At 29.4% G+C, this 19469-nt stretch overlaps 1 protein-coding gene across 1 annotated transcript in view; it reads left to right on the forward strand.

Annotated features, from left to right (window-relative positions):
* Positions 1-19469, forward strand: part of LOC119687521 — a 326485-nt gene that overhangs the window by 126636 nt on the left and 180380 nt on the right. The window contains exon 3 of the mRNA XM_038101864.1: positions 4751-4845. Coding sequence (XP_037957792.1) covers positions 4751-4845 — 95 coding nt within the window. The remainder of the gene's footprint in view (positions 1-4750; positions 4846-19469) is intronic.

The raw sequence follows: 19469 nt of genomic DNA on the forward strand, positions 1-19469 counted from the left end.
ACATATGTCCAATCATCGTCGTTATTTTTAATAAGGTTGGCGTTGCTCCTTAAAAGTTCGTAATATTTCTCCGAATTATGTTAAAGTGTTTTCCACAAAATGATTATTTGAGATTAAGGAAAATATTTCACGGTATCATGCTTCAGTCATGATATACTCTAATATTCGTGACCAAATAATTGCAAAGAAAAGTTTTAAATTTAACATAATAGATACCTCAAGCTGCTTTCAAAATTGCTCCGATTACTTAATAAAGTCCTTATAAACATCTAAATCACACATTATGCTTTAAATTGACATGGGAACCGGAAAACAAATCGTGGATGTCACAAGTCTTTGACATTTAAACTACAATTATCTTTCAAAGACTTTCTAAGAGTATAAATTATTTAATTTAGACAATCAACAAGATTTTTTTCAAGATTTTAGGTAAGAATGCTGTATAAAAAGTATCCGGAATTATTAAAGAAAACTAAATTAAGTCATTAGTAGATCCCATCAGGTAAAAAACAACTATGTCAGCGCTTGAGCCATTACTTTCTCATTTTTTCGGAAGGTCATTAAATTTTCTTTTATAGATATAATATAATTTTTTAAAAATTTAATATTTCCAATGCAAAAAGTATCCGGAATTATTAACTGCATCTACCTTAATTCGTTAGAAGGACTCAGTGAGTAAGATACAACTATGTCCGTGCTTGTGCCAATCCTTTTACAATTTTTTGGAAGGTCAATAAATTTTCTTTTATAGAAATAATGAAATTTTTCGAAGTTTTTAGATTTCCTGTGCAAAAAGTATTTAGAATTATTGAGTAAAACTAAATAAAATCGTTCCAGGGTCCTCCCATTGTGTCAATCCTTTTGCATTTTTTGAGATGGTCATTAAATTTTCTTTTATGGAAGCAACAGAATTTTTCAAAGAAGTTAGATTTCCTGTGTAAAATGTAGCCGGAATTATTAACTGCAACTTTCATCATTAGTAAGTCTCATCGAAAACAATATAACTATGCCAGTGCTTGTTCAATCCTTTTACATTTTTTTTGGAAGTGGATTAAGTTCTTTTTTGTGGAAGCAATAGAATTTTTTAAGGCTTGGTCGATTTTAATTCCTGAATTTTTTTTTTAAATATTTCTGGTACCTCAAACCTCAATAGTGTAATTGTAAAAAAAGTTTTTTTTTTTTTGTTTTTATATTTTAACAATGAATAGTTTAAATCAACAACAACTAGTCATATTTATTAACAATATTACAAGTAATGTTACTTATCGAAAGTGAACATATGGATCTGAACTAGTCATCTCCTTGCTGGTTGAAACACATCAGAAGTATTAATGTTTTTGACCACTAAAAAGTAAAGCTGTTTAAGTGTTGACTTAGTCTGTGATGATATGTATTGGCAGCCGTCTGTATTTTTTGCCTGATAGTAAGTATTATCAGGATATTAAAAAAATAATTGCTGTAAATATAATGGATCAGATATCACGTTTTGGGCTGGCAAAGTAACATAGTACAGTTCTACCAACTTAAAACTGTGACTTATAAGCTTGTACTGAAAGTACTTAGACTATTAGCTCTTGAAAAATCAGAAAAAATATATCAAAAATATGATATTTGAACAACAAATATCCAATTTTCACGTAGTTTTGGCTCGTTCGGTTAAACACATCAAGTCATTGCTTTTAATTTAACAGATGCAATGTTTTAAGCTTGGCACTTATAGTCCAACAATTTTTTACTTAACATATTTCTACTAACTTAAACTCTACTAATATCCATTGAACATATTGATGAACTACTAATGTCCATTAAACATTTTGACTAACTACCAAAAATCCATTAAATACTTCGATAAGCTACTAATATCCATTAAACATCTTAATGAACTTATGCAATTCAGGAATGCATTGTTATGAGTACTTTTGGGTTTCATATTAAAAGTCTCATATATCATTTTAATTGCATTTTTGAGTGCAACTAACACTGCCTTAAAATGTTATTGTACTGGTACTGAATGCAACAAATTTTTTAACCGCAAGCAAATAAATGAATTTTAATCTTCAAATTCCAGCAGAAAATGCATGGCGTCGGGAATGCATGTATGCACATGAACATTCATGTACTAACACGTTCTTTCACGTTCCTTCACGTGGAAACATGTCTGTGCTTCCGCACACCTACAACTACAAACCTCTAACCACATGAAACCAATAAATATTCTTGTAGTTTCGGTTTCAGAAACAATGTTGCATTTTGTTGTACTTTTGGTTCCATTGTGCTGAAGCTACATTGTTTCTCTTTTTTTTTTTGCATCCTTGTACCTCGGTGCCCATGGCAATACCTGAATTCTTTTGTTTTAACAAATTTGTGAATGCATTTCAGAGAAATATTTTCATTTACTGATCCTTGTGTATTGAAATGAATTTTTATTCCATTTGCTTGTGGTTTTAATGCATTTGTAAGAGGATTAACAGAATAAAATTCTAACACCTGATTCTTATAAAATGGTTCTAACAAGTATCTAAATCTGCTAAAACTTTAAAGGTTTAAGAATATTTTTTTTTGTAGAACTTTAGTAAATACACCAGAAATGTAAATAATAATTTAATGCATTCAAATTACTAAGTAGCTACAGTTAATATAAATGTCATTCAATGAGTTGCTTTTCTCTATTGGAGACTGGTTCGAAATACCCAAGAGAGCGTTCGCACTGCACTCTATTCACTGTGTTCTTTAACATCCGGTACTGTTGTTGATTTTCTTTACAACAGATTTTAAACGCGATTACTCAGTTTTCGATTATTGAATAGTAAGACATCGGATAGAGATTAAATACTGGCTGAGCTTTTTAAAAATCGGGTGATCGTCTTTAAAATTTTTTAAGGAAATCGTAATTGGCATATGACAGTAGATATAACTACACTTGCAGTAGACCATAAGAGTTCAGAAAAAGAGTCGCAAAAATGAAGTCAAACAGATTGTGTTAATTACAGAGATAACAGCTTCCTCAAAGTCTTTTATAAAATTCTCATTAATGTTCAACTACAAATAAGACAAGCAGTATAATCTGACAATATTAAAGTAGATTTTCTTCTGACTGAACGAGGTAGTTTAAATTATTTATTAGTTGACAAATTTTAGATAAGATAAGCAAATTCAATACCATCTGCCCTTTATTAAATTCTCTCTGTAAATAAATCACAATTTCCTATTCAAACCATGAGAGAGCTTGAGATATTCCAATACTTCAATACACTTTGTGAAAACTGCTATGAAGACTGTGAGATCTTGAGGGCAGTAAATACAAATCATTCGAATTCATTACTCATAAAGGGCTGAGACAAGGCGGTGTACTGTCCTGTTTAATCTCTAATAAAGCACTAAAAAACGCAATCTAATCGATGACATACGTAAAATGCTAGATTACTGCAACGTATCTGTTGAGGTGAAGTAGACTCCTTAAAACGGTTAAAGTCTGATCTGGCCTATTATAATCACTGATATTGAAGGTTTGGTTTTTTAATGTATCTATTCTCTTTCTTCTACTTCTTTAGACACTTTTTTTTTGATATTATTTTACACTATCTTTGTTTTAATTACATATTAAAGCGATGTTGCAGTGACATATGTCAGCTCAAAATGCTAATATATTTAGTTTATGGTTTGCCATTGTAGAATATGAATCTTGTAGCAACCACTGAACGTGTTTAATTTGTCAAAACTAGTTAGAGGACATCCGCATCTTCGATGGAAGGACCAGGTGATCAACGATTTGGGGGCGCTCGGTACTACCAACTGGCGTCAGAAAACAACTAATCGTGCTGACTGGCGGAGGCTACTCGACGCGACCAAGGACGACACACGTCTGTAATGGTCAAATAAGCTAAGTTAAAGGGTCATCGATATTAGTTTATATTGAATTTTTTTTAGTGTTAAGATTTGGTTTTCGCTTGATCAATATGTCAAAAGACAAAATTGTCATATCTGGTTAGATCAAAGTCCACAAGTAGCTGTTAAAAGACGATTTAATCCAAAAAGAGTCACTACTGCATGGACTGGCATTTGATATTGTGCTAGAATAGGTCGGTATCTTAGTGTAAACGTCTGAGATGTGACACAAATCATCAGTTCTAATTGATAGCTCCAGATGTTAAGTAACTTATTTTGTGAGAATAATGTATGCTTTCGATGAATAGATTATTCATAAAACATATAGCTTGTCCTATTTTGGTTGTGTTGAGTGATATCCTGCACATCTAAGTTTACGTTTTGGTGATGTGAATTGATCAGAGTAATCATGCGATAAGTCAAAAGTTGAAATTTTTTTTTTCGTAAGGTCATGTTAAAGATTGTGTTAATGCAAACATTTGTCAAATCATCGACGCTTAAAAATGAAGACAATAGTCGAGCTATGTGTCGACTACTATGTGTCCTATTTTAAAAGGACTCATTTTTGTAAGTTGTTTCTTGGGTAGCAGTTTACTGATTTTGTATTTTACAGTTAATGGTAAAGTTTAAACTATATTTTGATATAAAGATTTTAATCGCAAGTGTATTTTATTTTTCTTTACATTGGGAAGCACAAAATGTATATTTAACGAAAGTAAAACTGGTTTCAATTGTAGGCATCATTAAAAAATCATATAATAAATATTTTTTTATTTATATTTGTTATATATTATAATATTTAAAAGCAAGCGGTTTGTTAATATTTTATTTATTTGTAACATTTTGGTTATTTTCTCATTTACAGCGGACGTTCCTACAGCAAAGACAGTCATAAAAGTTCACAAAGTGATTTAAGCCTTGGAAGTGGTTCACCGAAATTATTGGCAAAAACTTCACTGAGTAAGTGTTTATTATATATAATGTTATTTATTTATATTTAATTTTCGAAAATTATTATTTTTAATATAATAAAAGCTGATTAAATAATTGAAATAAATGCGATTGATTAGTTAATATCAAAATATCGACTTGAAGCCCTTGAAACCTAATTCTAATATTTATAAATTTTATTTATTGAAATTGTAAGTTCAATTTGTTTTTTTTTTATATTGTTTATACTATATTAAGATTATTAATTATAAACGCTATATGTGAATACTTATTTATTTTTATCATTTTTTTTTATGAAAGTACAATCCGTTTTATTAATATCACCACATATTGGTAAGACTATTAGGCGCTTAACTGTCCAATGCCAGTTAATCTAATTCTGCGTAATTAAATTAGTAAATTATACTTCATAAGATTCATGAGATCCTACAAAGAGTGATTCATTCAACAATAACTATGCGGTACTTTAGAAATTGAACTAGTTCAGACTCTTTTATATGTGTACTTTACTGTACTATATACATATGTATAATACAGTACAGTATAAGTATATAAAAAACATTGAAAATACTACTTATTTGGATAACAATATCACCGAGAAAAGCTAAGCTGACGAAGATGTCTATAACCGCATTTTCAAAGTGAGGACAGCCTTTAATTAATTGTCCAGGATGGAGGTCTCCAGCCAAATTGCTTTCAAAACAAAGTTTCGCGTGTTTAACTCGAATCTCAAGTCAGTATTTTTCTACGCATGTGAAACATAGAAAAGCTCATCGAATTCTCAAAATCCACTGATCAGAAAGTATATCGAATACCAATATCGGTGCAAATCAACCCCAAGTTATAACGATGATAATAAAAAACAAATGGTCCTGAATCGGGCACACACTACGACGACTCGCAAATAATATAGCAAAGCAAGCACTGCAATAAAACCCACAAGAAAGTCGGCGACCCGGTGCACCAACAGGAACATGGCGGAGAACAATTGAAAAAGAATTAAGAGATGCCGGATTTGCTTAGAATGATGTCTCAAGAACAGCTCGTGATAGAGTACGCTTTAAATCGTAGGTGGAAGCTGTGTGCTCCATAAGGAGTTTGGGTTATTAGTAGTAGTAGTAGTAATATGAATACAAACCAAGTCACAGAGAAAAACACGGAGTCGTTACACAGATAGGAAAACAATGTTTTTGTTAAAATAGTTCTTTATACAAGATTTTAGCAAGTGATTTTTACTGCTTCAGCCAGTGATTCACACCTCTTCAGCAAGTGTTTCGTACCGCTTCAGCAAGCAATTCTTACCGGTTCAGCTATGAATCCAGATAGTTGTTTGCTGAAGCCCAGCTAATACCAAACTTCATTTTGTCTTGACGTGTCTAAAAGTATGCAAGTTTTCTGATATTGCAGTATATAAGTATTTCGGATCTCAGAAAATAAACACAAAAACTGTTGCATAAGTAAAGGCAAAAAATATAGATCACATAAAATGTTGATAACATTGATTTATAGCAAAATTGTTGCTCTATAGCTTAGTTACAAATGTTACTAAATCATCAACACATATTGCCACTCGAAATGGGAAAAAAATTTTAAATGCAAAAAATGACAATAATGTCAGCATATGTTGCGATCAGTTCTTAGTGTAATGTTTATAAACATTTTGCGTCCGCCAAGGCACATGTGACTAAGCATTACGAGTATTTCTTTCTTAAGAGCAAGGTATTTATTTTTGCTCTCTCTTAACAGCTGTTGAAGTTGGTTTTTTTTAATTTGCATACAAAGCCAGTTTCTCTTACAGATACTTTAAACCAAAAAATAAATAAAAATACCACAGATAGTTTAAAATGATAAAAACAACAACAGCAACAACAACAACGAGTTATCGCTCTTTATATTGAATAATGACAACAGAAATGCTTGTAAAAAAACCGGTAAGAAAATAAATGTTGCTTTTATATTTGTATCTAGATACTTTATACTTTTGTGTATATATATTATATTGAGAAGAGTAACCAGTTCAACTAATAGCCAGGAAAGATGTGAAATAAATTCTAACCGCTCAGCTTGTGGGGTTAATTTTTTTTACCTACATAGTAGCTATATAAATTTTTTCTTCTATTTTTGTTGTTGTTGGTTTTGTTGTTGTTGTTGTTGTTGTTGTTGTCGTTACACAAAAGATACAGATACACAACAGCAGTTCGCGGCATTGTTGCGTTTTAGAGTTTTTTAGTCTGTTGCGAGTTTTCACAACAAAGACGTTGTGTTAGTAGAGGACGGTGCCGCGGTAAACGATCGCGCAATTATGTGAAAGAAACGTAAATTTACGTGACGCAAAAGCGTGCTAACTAAATGCAATCAGATAAAATATATTTTATTTTATTAAATTTATTTTTTTTTTTTTGAAAATCGGCAATCGGAAATTGGAAATAGTTTAAATATTATTAAATGTGAAATTGAATTATTTTTCTAAATTAATACGTCAGTGATCGGTAAAGAAATGTAACTACAAGTGCTTAATTAGTGCTTGAAGAAGAAGAAGAAGAGGTTATATTTGAGACTGTCTTCGGTTTTTGTGTGGAGGGCTTCTTCACATTGCTTCGAATTAAAGTTTCTATCCAACTCCATTTAGAGAAGAATAAAATGACTTTTAATTGGTGTTAATATTACTATGAAAAAAATAAAAAAATATTTCAAAAGTGTTGAATTCCTTTTTTTTTGATTGTTTGTTTTGTGAAATGTTTTAGTTGAATTACTCGTAATAAAATCACAAATGCTAGTCAGCAAACAAGGAAATATAAAACTGCAAGCAGAATTAATTTACAAAAATGTAATGTAAAAATGTATCTCAGCTCGTACTAAGAAAAATACTATAAAATAAATATAAAGAAAATAATATTAAATTGCTTGAAGTAAATGACTTTAAAGTGTTTCAGGTGTAATTTTATATTAATTGTTTTTTTTTTTTTTATATACAAAAAAAAAATACCTGTTGTTCTTATTTTTTCTTTTGCAGAAATTAAGTGACTGTCTAGTTGCATTTTATTGTAATTTTAAAATTATATACCGTATATAAAGATATCTACATGTTGGTCAATGTACTAGGAATCAAATGTTAAAATTTCGTAACGAATTGTAAATAAAAAAATTGGGTTTATTATCAACCATATATAATTAGTTTTTATTTTCAATTTTTAATTTATATACTCTTCTACTCTTCTATATAAATAATGATAATAATAATAATAATGATGATAAAAGGTATATCACATATGAACATTGCGAAAATTCCACTACAAACGGTCAGACAGTATATATTCTTTAAAAGTGCTATGTTAGGAGTTCAAATTAAAAGTCGATAAACACAATTTAAACAATTTATCTAAATGTCTTTTAGTCAATACATTAGCCTACAGTATTATTGTGAAAACATAACTAAGGTTATATCCGCTTCAATACTTTACAATTTCTTCAAACCCACAAGATAGTCGGCGACCCGGTGCAATGAAGACCATGATGTCTCAGGAACAGCTCGTGATAGAGTACGATCGTGATAGAGTTCAAATATTTAGATATTTACTTCCATTGGGTTCAAGATTTGTATATCTTATGTAGACATGTAACATAAAAATAAATTCATATTATTACCACCACCAAAAATGGTTTACCGGTAATTAAACACACGATCGAAGAATGTGATACTATACTTCTATTTCTGAGAAAAAAATATATATTGAACATTTAACTTAGGTTACGTTAAACCGGCGATTCTTAGGAAGTATACTTAGGCCTATTAACCCATTGTGTTACCGTATATATAGGAATAAATCAAGGTTTAAAACAATCTAGTACATTTGACGAAGCCTAAAGTGCTGTTTAGTGTCAGGTCTTATAATTGAACAAGATTTTCAACTAAGGATTTTCCTAAAGTGTTAAATTGCTGCCGTGTATGAGCTGGGCAGTAGTAGATGAGAAGCATATAACATATAATATATATTGTTATATATGGTTATATACATATATAAATATATATTATATAGTATTAATATATAACACTGTGAGATGAAAATGAAGCAGTGTTCTTTTTCCATTTGATTTTTAACGGCTCAAATTGGTAATCCGTTTTTTTCTAAGACATCTGAATTAGGAAATGATCCTAAGAAGATAAAAGTTCATTAGAATTTAAAGGATTAATGAAACATATTAAGAGACAAGAATTTTGTGTCTTCAGCAAACTTTAAGGTAGTAATAAGTAGAACAATAAATAGTAATAATTAATAAGCTACTAAGAATAGGCAAATATTTTTATATTAGACATCAGTCTCCGAATTTTCCAACTTTTCCAATACTGTTGGAACAGTATTTTTTTTGACAATAATAATATCAATGAATAACGAACAATTTTTACTTCAGACGTCATTCTCAAATTCCAAATCTTCTCTCTAAAGAGGAGGGATTTCTCCTATTTGAGATTGGGAATCGTAGAAAGTTTTTATAGTTTAAGTGTCGCACAGTAAAAATATACAACTACATACCTAATATAGTACTCGTAATAAGTGTTTATACAGTGAAAACTCTATCAAGCAGAGAGACAGCTCTCTAACAATAATATGTCATTAGTTCCCAGTTTTCATTTTCTCAAAGTGGATAGTACTCTTAATAGGGTAGAGTTTTCAGTATAATATACTATATTTATTAGTTAATAATTATAATATATAGTCATATGATTTCGTTAGCTTTAGTTAATATATATATATATATATTTTTAACACTTTATAAGACAGTCACTTAAGTTTTGCACATTTTCTTTATATCTTTCTTTTAAATTTTAAACTGAATTTAAATTGTTTAAAAATGCTTTAATTTTATATATGAAAAAAAGTAATAAACAAATGATATAAAATAAATCTGTATTTTGCCCCTCCTAAAATGCAGATTTTTATTTTTGTTGTCATTTCTTTTTATGGTCATTTTGTTAAATCGATTTAATTGGCATACTGGAAGCCGCTCTTGCCGGTTTTATACTGAGAAGGTTAAAGATTTCGCATTTTTGCCATTTGTGCTTACATTTTAGGAATATATTTAGTATAAATATATATATACATATGTATATATAATTTTATTTACTCATTTTTTATTTTTACAATTCATTTATATATTTGGAAGACAACTTTTGTTTCTGCTTTCAACATTTACTTACACACTTCGACTGCTTTCCGTATCTCAAATCCCTCTTTATAGGCTTAAAAAGTCATTGAGGTAAAAGTATGCTGTACTGAATTGTTAAGTAATTTTTGCGTACGCTTAATATAAATACAAACATAAATTTGCTCAAATCCTACGTTTTTGGCATTTGAAATCACTAGATTCGATTGGGTATGACGACAAACATTCCAACCTTCTAACATTCCAACAAGCCAAAAATGTCAATAAGAACAATTCTCGAATTACCAACTTTTGGTTGCAGACGAATTTGTCAGTATTGCATGACATTGAACTGCCAGTATTTGAAGTTTTCGTTGGAGTTGCGATGAAATTCTATGCCAATTGAGCTCTTGAAGGGTTGTTGATGTGTTAATCTGTTCGTGAGTGGTTGTCAAAACAGATATGCCAACATTTTATTAAACTATAACTATTGGAATCAGAATTTTTGAACAGTTACGTTATTCGTATACTTAAAAATCCGGTCATAATCCAATTTAAATATCTGTCTATTTATTTATGAAATAAAACAAATTATTCACCAATTTACAAAAACTTTTGTTTGTGAAGTTTAAATAATGAATTTATGTTGAATACAATATAATATAGCTTAAATAATACTCGAAATAGCTTAATGGTCAACCAAAAATTCAATTAATTAAAAATAATACAAAAAAAATTTTTGTTCTTGCAATTCACTACTGTTCGAAAAAAGTCTCTCTATTGAAAACAATGGCTCAAATTTAGAATTTAGTTTCTATCATTGAAATCGACGTTAACAAAATTAATATAATATAAATATATAAAAGCAACAATAGATCATAATAAGTTATTCATAAGTATTACTCTCGAAAAGGTCTATTGAGAATGAATCCATAGGTGCACAGCTTGTGAAAAGTATTTGAAAGCATGAGTACTTAATCAAAACAGGTTATTGAGAAGTTCGATTTTGCTATGAAAACATTAAATAAAACTTGCTTCAATTAATAGAAATTAATATTGGTACTTTAAAGGCACTTTATTTTATCTTAAAGGCACTTTATAGGTACTTTAAAGCTACTTTAACGACTGCACTTATTTTATTAAAACTTCTGATAATAGTGATAGCTGATAGTGAATACAACAAACAACAACAAACACTATGGATAACTAGTAATCCATAGATTACTAGAGCTCAACATCAGCTACCCTTGGTGTCTTTTTAACTGTGATATTCTTTTTTTAATTTCACTTATTCTATTATAGAAAAATATTTACTTGAAAATAGTTAGATAGTTAATCAATTAGAGTCCTGCACATGGATTAATAGAATTCAATATCAGTTTTTTATGGGTTTTATTCTTTATATCGATTTTTTTTCCTTAAAAGTTTAGATAGAAAAAAAATTCACTTGAATATGTATATCAATAATTGTCATTCACTTGCCGTTAGTAAACTTTTGAGTTAAATAACTGCAAACATGTCTACTACTATCTCTAATAGCTTTCAATTAATTTCTACTCATTAGAAGAGTGCAGTATTACTCAATAGTCCCCATGCCATCATCTTCTTAAACTGTTATCTTATCTTAACTGAAATTACATATTGATTTGATTTGAAAGTGTTTCTTCAATTGCATATTCTACTAGATGACTCTGATTCTGGTATAGAAACAAACTCTGATTTAGTTAACAATTGATTAAAAGTTAAATCTCTAGTCTGGATGTACTGCTTTCCAAAAAGAACTTCCTTAAGCGGATCCTCCCAAATATATAGAGAGCAGATAAATGTGAAATTGCCATCTTATGATGGCTAAAAGCAGCAAAAAATGCAAATATTTTCTAAATGGTATGATAAACTCAACTATGATGTCTTGAATGACAATTTTAAGCGACATATGTATATTAATTATATAGGTCTGTGAAATCAGAATTATAAAATAGATCAGTCTTTATTATTAGTTATCGGCTTATGATACCTGACTAGACTAAGTATTGATAATTTACAGTTTTTTATTATAGTGTGAATACTCTGAGGTGATGTTACTAGGTGCAATTTGCAGTTCACCTATTCATATATATTCTATTCTAAATTAGTTCATATCTGTGAAAATGTGCATTCATTGTAATTTAAGAAACATAGGTTGTTTATATAAATTCTCCAATTCTGTTTGTTTAAAGCTAAGTGTTGTAGTTCGTTAAAAGAGTTATTGATTTCGTAAAAGATGATTCGTCTCTATGCAACCTTGGATCTACCGTATCTTCTGCTGCTCTGCGGGTTCCATTCCAGAGAGTGGTTTTTTTAGTACATGTCCTAGGAAGGAATTCTTTCGCCTTCGAATTTGTGTGTTTTGGTTTTCTTGAAGTGAAAATTGTAATAGATTATCGTTATAGACCCCTAGATTCGTAGAATATTTCTTAAGCATCTATTCGTGAAACTCTGTAGCTTTCGCTCTATTGTGTAGTTAGCCAGCCAGGTTATTGTAAATAGTAATATATTGTGTAAATAGTAATAAAATAATAAATAAATAAAAGTTAATGTAAATAGTAATAATAAATAAATGTTATCATTGTTCTGCACTCTTAGTGACGTTGAGCACTACTAACACAGCAGATCTTTTTGTGGTAATAATAAAACTTCTAATCAAACCAGAGCGATTCACTGCTTCGAATAATGATAAGAATGTGACTCGTAGAGATTTTCTTCTTATCAGATGGGATTATATGCATACAGATATAGTCTAAATAATTTTCTTATACATGATTTCAATATCAAATTTTAATCTGTTATTAAAATATGATCTAGTTCATTATTAAATCTTTTTTAGAATCTCTAAAAACTGTTTAAAAATTTTGTAAATAAATTTAAAAATTCTTTCTAGCAAGAATATTTGCAGTGTTTCCATGACTTTACATAAGCTTAAGTGTGTTTTTATTTCCCTATTGGATTCACCAAACTAAAATAACCAAAAAATTCAAACAAAAGCTACAAAAAAATCTGTGCTTGTGCCACCTTTAGGTTGGAAACATTGACCCCTACGACCACAGAGCAGCGGGAGTTATTATGAAAAAGATTTTAAATTTCAGTGAAAAGAAAACAGAAAGGTAGATGGAATAAAGCAGAGCTGGGCTGAGCGGATTTGAGCTGAATAGAACGCAAATGCCATAAAAGTCTTGCGTTTTGCACATTTCAAATGTTTTTGCGTTCATGCTTTCACACAAAATTTCTTTGGACAGTTAAGTAATTTTCTTAGCCAAGGCAAATATTTTCTCTTCCATTCCGCATACATCTTCCACTCCACCACAGCATGCTAAGCAACAACTAACCAGCCCAACTACCTTAATGACAATCCATGCCATTCACGTCGGTCTCTCCAATTTAAGAACATGTTTTGTTCAAATTATCTAACAGCATTAAACTGTATTTCATACTTTGGAAAATTTTGTGAAATATTCCATTCGGTCATCTTTAGCATCTTCTCTAGATTAATTAAAAATTTTTTTATGAAATTCTTAATAATAATCTAAACTTTTAGTTTTGGCATTTTGCACATTTTTTTCGGTTATTACGAATAGTTTTTAGCGGTGAAGTGTTGGTAACACTGATTTAATGACACTTGAAATCACTTAAAGGGTTAAAAGGCAGACCGAACCGACAGAAGATGATGTTGAGACAAAGTACAAGTATTAAATTTGACTCGCAGTTAAAAATAACATATAATGAAGCTATAAAGTTTAAGAAAACATTTTATTAAGTATTTGAGAAACAAAAAAAAAATGTACAATTAAATATTGTAGTCTTAAATTTATCTGAATTATAAGAGTTCGAACAGTAATGAAGAAATAACAACAAAAATTTAATTAATTTATTGAAATTTGTTTGATCATACAACGTTGTTTCAAGTATTACCAAGTACTTATTATAATATTCGAGACAGCGTTGTATGGTTAGCCAAACAAAGTTCAATAAATTAACTGAATTTATGTTGTTGCTTCTCTATTGCTGTTCAAACACTTCTAGTTTCTTCTCGTCATAAGACTCGTCACATTCAACAAAAAAAATTAAAAATCCCTAAACTATTTTTAGTCTATCTTAAGAGACCAGAATATTAAATTTCTTGGAAATGTTGAATAGTTTAGTATCTATTGCCGATCATAATAATTTAAAGCTAATGATTAAATGAGTTTACATGCCTCAATACGTTAACTTTCTTAACTGCTTGCCCACAATCAATAATTAATCTAATATTATTTTTTGCTATATTCCAAAGATAATTAGTTAGGCTTCAGTATTTCGACTTTATCGAAAATTATTTTGTGCTTTTACAGACCAAAAATAGAAGCTTAAAATAAATTTATATATATATTTAATAAAATATTTATATATATTTAATAAAATTAAAATTAATTTATAGAAATAAAAGCAATTAAAATTGTAAACTAATGTTTGTTTCTATGGAACACTTGATTCTAAAGCTAGAATAGGCAATATGAGTAGATGGTGTCGGACTCTGTTTTTGAGAGAGTACCAAAATATATAAGACGTTTTGTTGCAATTTAAGCAATTTTTATGAATTATAGAAGATCCGGAACATTTTCTGTTCCGAAGATATATATATGTGTAGTGTATTTAAAAACTGTTTTTTGTGAAGATTGAAATTCGTTTTTAATTGACATATGGATTTATTATAATAAGTTGAATTTAGAACTACGGGCTTCTTATAGTATATATTTTCTTAGTCACTAACGTTAGTGCCTAATCCAGAATTGTATAATTTTCTGAAGTGTTACACTAATAATACCATATATTTTGCAACGCGATAAGATATTATAATAAATAATTTTATCAGAAAGCCTTAGTTCTCTCTCTCTCTCTTTGTCTCTCTCTCTCTCTCTCTTGTGCTATCTTGCTTTTATATGTTGTGAGAAATTCATATAAAAACTTACATAGATTAGGTATCTGTTGGGAGAAATTTATGTAAAAACTCACATAGCTTGGGTGTCGGTTTTTTAGTAGAACCAATATACGCCAATATATATCAGAACCAATATGGTTCTGAGTAAGTTCATGGATGCAGTTAGTAACCAAGCCAATAATCTTCGAGGACCATTAATGTCTCTCAATCGCAAATACAAACTCTTACTAAAAAAATTTTAAATTTTGATAATCTGTGTATAATTAGTCAATATTCTATAAAATTGCTAAGCATATGCTAGAGTAAAAGTGCACAGTAGCACTAACTCAAATCACAACAACAACAACAAATATTATATATTATATTGATTTATATTGCTTTGTCTACTTAAAACTGTTTTCATATTAAAAGAATCTCATTTGGTAGCAGAAATGAATGAAACTAGGTTAAATACGTGCAATACTTTCACAAGAACCCTGACCATGAAAACGAACTCAACCTTAATGTATTGCTTATAACGTGTAACTCTGGAGTTTTATTTTTCCATTGCACGTGCCTAATTATTTTTTTATTTTCAAATAAAAAAAAAAACTTCCGGTCAATTCGGAACGATTAAAGCATAATTAACAGTGACAAATGTGACTGCACATGATAATTATCTTTTTTGTGGCTTCCTCTGTTTACATATTACTTTTTCAGCTACTTCAAAACAAATACTTCAAAACAAATACTTCAAAACTTATAGATGCAATAACTAAGTGCTATATAACCTCAACTCTAACGTTTATGACTGAACACGAGCTCTAGAGCTAGAGCTCGAGCTCGAGCTCGAGCTACTGAGTGCACCATATATGTTAAGTGAACTAAGGAAATAGCTATTTTCTCTATTTATTGTTACTAATTTAACCCACATTAAACCTAAACGAGCCAAAATAACTGCTCCATTGAATACTTTTAAAATTTTAAAAGGTTATACTTAATTTTTACTATATTTAAAAATTTCAATATAATCTTTTCATAAGCTGCGCTTGCTTGTTATGCAGATACAAATTCCACTTTAACGATGAAAATGTGATGTGTAAAATATTTTAATGGGAAAATTGTGGAGCAGAAAATATACTCAAGCACAATAAAAACCACTTGAAAGGCTTTTAAAGTATATTTTTCATAATAAAAGATAAGACTTAATTGGCTTTCAGATGCAAATTTACAGAAAGATAAAATTACCGTAACAGTACGTAAACTGCACAAATCAATTCAATTCAACTGCTGAACTTCTATGGACTTTTTAGTTAAAAGAGACTTGAGTACTTAAACGAAATAAAGAAATTCTTGAAAAAAAAGTTAAAATTGCATTCATAAATGCACTTGTGAGACTCTGCAAACATTTCAGTAGTGGAATATATCTCGAACTATTATAAGTTTCAATAATCATTCAATATTGAGACTCTCTTAATCAAAGTAAACTCGTTCATTTCAGGTTTCACACAAGGCTTCTTATTTCCTAAGTAAGTGCGATTAAGAGATTGAAAAGTGCAAACATAGTTCAATATTCACACTGAGATGTTCTAGAAACGAGTGGTCTAGTAATAGACACTTAAGGTTTTTCTCTCAAATACTTTTCTCTCACACTACGAGTATAACGTTTGAATTCCATATCGAAAAACAATTTTTTTATTTTGAAAAGTAAGTCATAAATTCTTCCTTACACTTTTAAACAGTACTATCAGTTGGTATTAATTAAAATATGGACATGGTGTTGCCACCAGTTTGAAAACCACAGTAGTATGAAATTGGTTGTGGGCTCACGCTACAATAGAAACTCCATTATTTAACATTTAAGTTTCTTAAGCATTTGTTCACAAATGAGGAAATGTATCTCACCCATTTAAATGTCTAATAGGTATATATAAACCTGAACGGATTACTATAAAATTAAACACGTACATCTAATATTTATTTACTTACTAGGTGGATTGATAAATTGCCGGCCTAAGGCATAAAAACTCTTTTTTTGGAAAATTATATTTCAAGTTTTAATATAGTCCCCTTTTAGCTAGACACAACGTGTTCAAAAATCTTTCAACAGTTAGACACCTTTTAAATTATATAATTTATCAAGTTCTCCAAAATATATCTCAGTTTCCCATTCCCATACCACTTCATAATTTGACGCAAATCTCTTCCCCTGGAGCTAAATGTTCATGTTTGAAAACAAGTAATAAATACTGCAAACTAAATCTGGAGAATACATAGGGTGTGGAAGCAATTCGTACAGTAATTCATTTCATTGACGTGTAAGCGGATAAAGTTTTTTTTTTCATTGTGTAGAAGACTTTAGGTTTTATTCTCTATTTGAGAGCTTCATAGAGATGATCACGAATTTTTCTTTCTTCCTTCTTTGTTGATAGTCTGCTTTAAAGACAGAGTATGTTATTGTTTTATATATTCGTTCGTTTATATTCGTTTATATATTCGTTGATATATTCGTTTTTCATCACTCCAAGACTTCCATAGGTTTGCTCAAGAATTTTTCTTTCAATGAGTAAAAGATTTCAGCTTTCTTTCTCTATTTTAAGAGCTCCATAGGTGGGTTAGGTTAGTTCATACCAACAATCCAACTAGTGCTATTGACCCATTGTGTTAGCGTTTAAGGGTTGAATTTTTAGACTTAAAACCTTAAAACCATCTTTAACCTTTGCCAAAGTTTATAATGCTATTTAATGAGAAGTCTTGCAGTTCACCAAGATTATTAAAAAAGCAAACCCCTAAAGAATACGCACTTTCAGCATCCTCTCCATAACTGCATCTATGTTAATCTTGTAGTATGGCTTCCTAATCCATTGATATGGTAAAAATTTTTTGTTCAATCTTAAAAAATTTCTACATCCTCTTTTGTTATAGTTACGGTTTCCAAACAGATAGAGGTTATTGACATATAATACATATATTCTGTTGCTATATATATATGTATTTATAAACAGAATAGCAGATAACTTTGTTATTGTTTCATGTATTTTCAGCTTTGCTTTGTTTGTTAGTTAATTTTTTAATTTTTTGTTTTTTTTTTTTTGAATAGATCATCCTTCAACTTTTTATAAATAATCAATTATCTTTCCATATTCCATGCTATTGAGCACGCATTAAAAGTGAGTTCATACCTAAGTATAAGTTATAATTATTCATGCCAGTCATTGATAACTCTATTGCCAATAATAAGATGTAAAGATAAAGATGAACACGAATTGCTTCCATTGTACTTATCTTGAAACAAAATTCATATTGTTCAGACACAATATGCAGATATTTTTATCCACTTGACTTGTGCTTACAGTTAAAAGCCGATACCAGCTGATTTGGTAGCAATCGGCAACACAGCTCAGATACTTGTGGTGCAGATACTTTATCAAACGAACAAACGAACATGAAATATGAATTAAACGCATTGAAGCACGGCAGTGTAATGCAGGCAATAAAATCGAAATCAATAAATTATTCACAAAACAAAAACAAAAAAAAAATTATAATAAAATTATTGTACAACGTCGTTAACTAAAAGCGAAATTATGCAAAAAAACTCAGCATACTCCAGTGCACTACTGGATTTCTGCAAGTCGCCTTCTTCTCCTTCAGATGGTGCACGCTGCTCCATGGCGTCGTCGTCGGCTGCAAAAATGCACTTGCAACTTCTGTTCCGTGCAACTGCGTTCAAATGCAAATTCGAAGGCAATTGAGTGTAGAGTGAAAGTTGACGTTTGTATTTCATCATAAATGCAATATAGTAATTGCACCTAAGAAAGCATTTCTTTGATATTTTTCCCGTTTTTTCAACATTTTTGGCATATTGGATTTAATTTTTCGTTATTATTTTTATTATACATTTTACAACAATTTATGCTAATGTACATGGAATTGCATGTGAGTGGGCACATTTAACGCGATTACATTTGCATTTTTCCCCCTCGACTGACATTACTTGCAAGAAGAAAATAATCACAAAAATAATTGCAATGCACTTTGCTGGCTTTTTTTTATTATTATATAAATAAATGCACCAAATTAAATTGTCAATCGGTAGCGTTTTTTTTTTAATGAACTGCAATTATTTGCACAATGCAAAAAACTTTGCGATTTTAAATAATGCTATGGAATTATAATTAATTCATAGTTTAGATATTGTCCAATAAAAACATTTAATTTATTAATTAATTTAGTAATTATTAAAATGAGATTTTTAATTTTTGGTTAAATATTATTATTAATAATTTATTACCATAAATTACCCGCTTTCAATTATTTTCACTAATAGAAATTTTTTTATTTAAATGTGATTAAAAAAAAAAAATAAATTACATAGCACGTGTGCTGTATGGAGAGGTTTACTAGATATGAAATATTGTAAACAAATATTTTATAATATTTAGAATTAAAGAGGTTATCGAAAAGTAGTGAATAACAACAACAAAAATTCATTTCTATATTATATTTAATTAATTGAATTTTTGGCTGAATTTTTTGGCCTAACATCAGTAGTCTTGGA

The sequence above is a fragment of the Teleopsis dalmanni genome, chromosome X, assembly GCF_002237135.1.
Source record: "Teleopsis dalmanni isolate 2A chromosome X, ASM223713v2, whole genome shotgun sequence".
In the NCBI taxonomy this organism is placed as follows: Eukaryota; Metazoa; Arthropoda; class Insecta; order Diptera; family Diopsidae; genus Teleopsis; species Teleopsis dalmanni.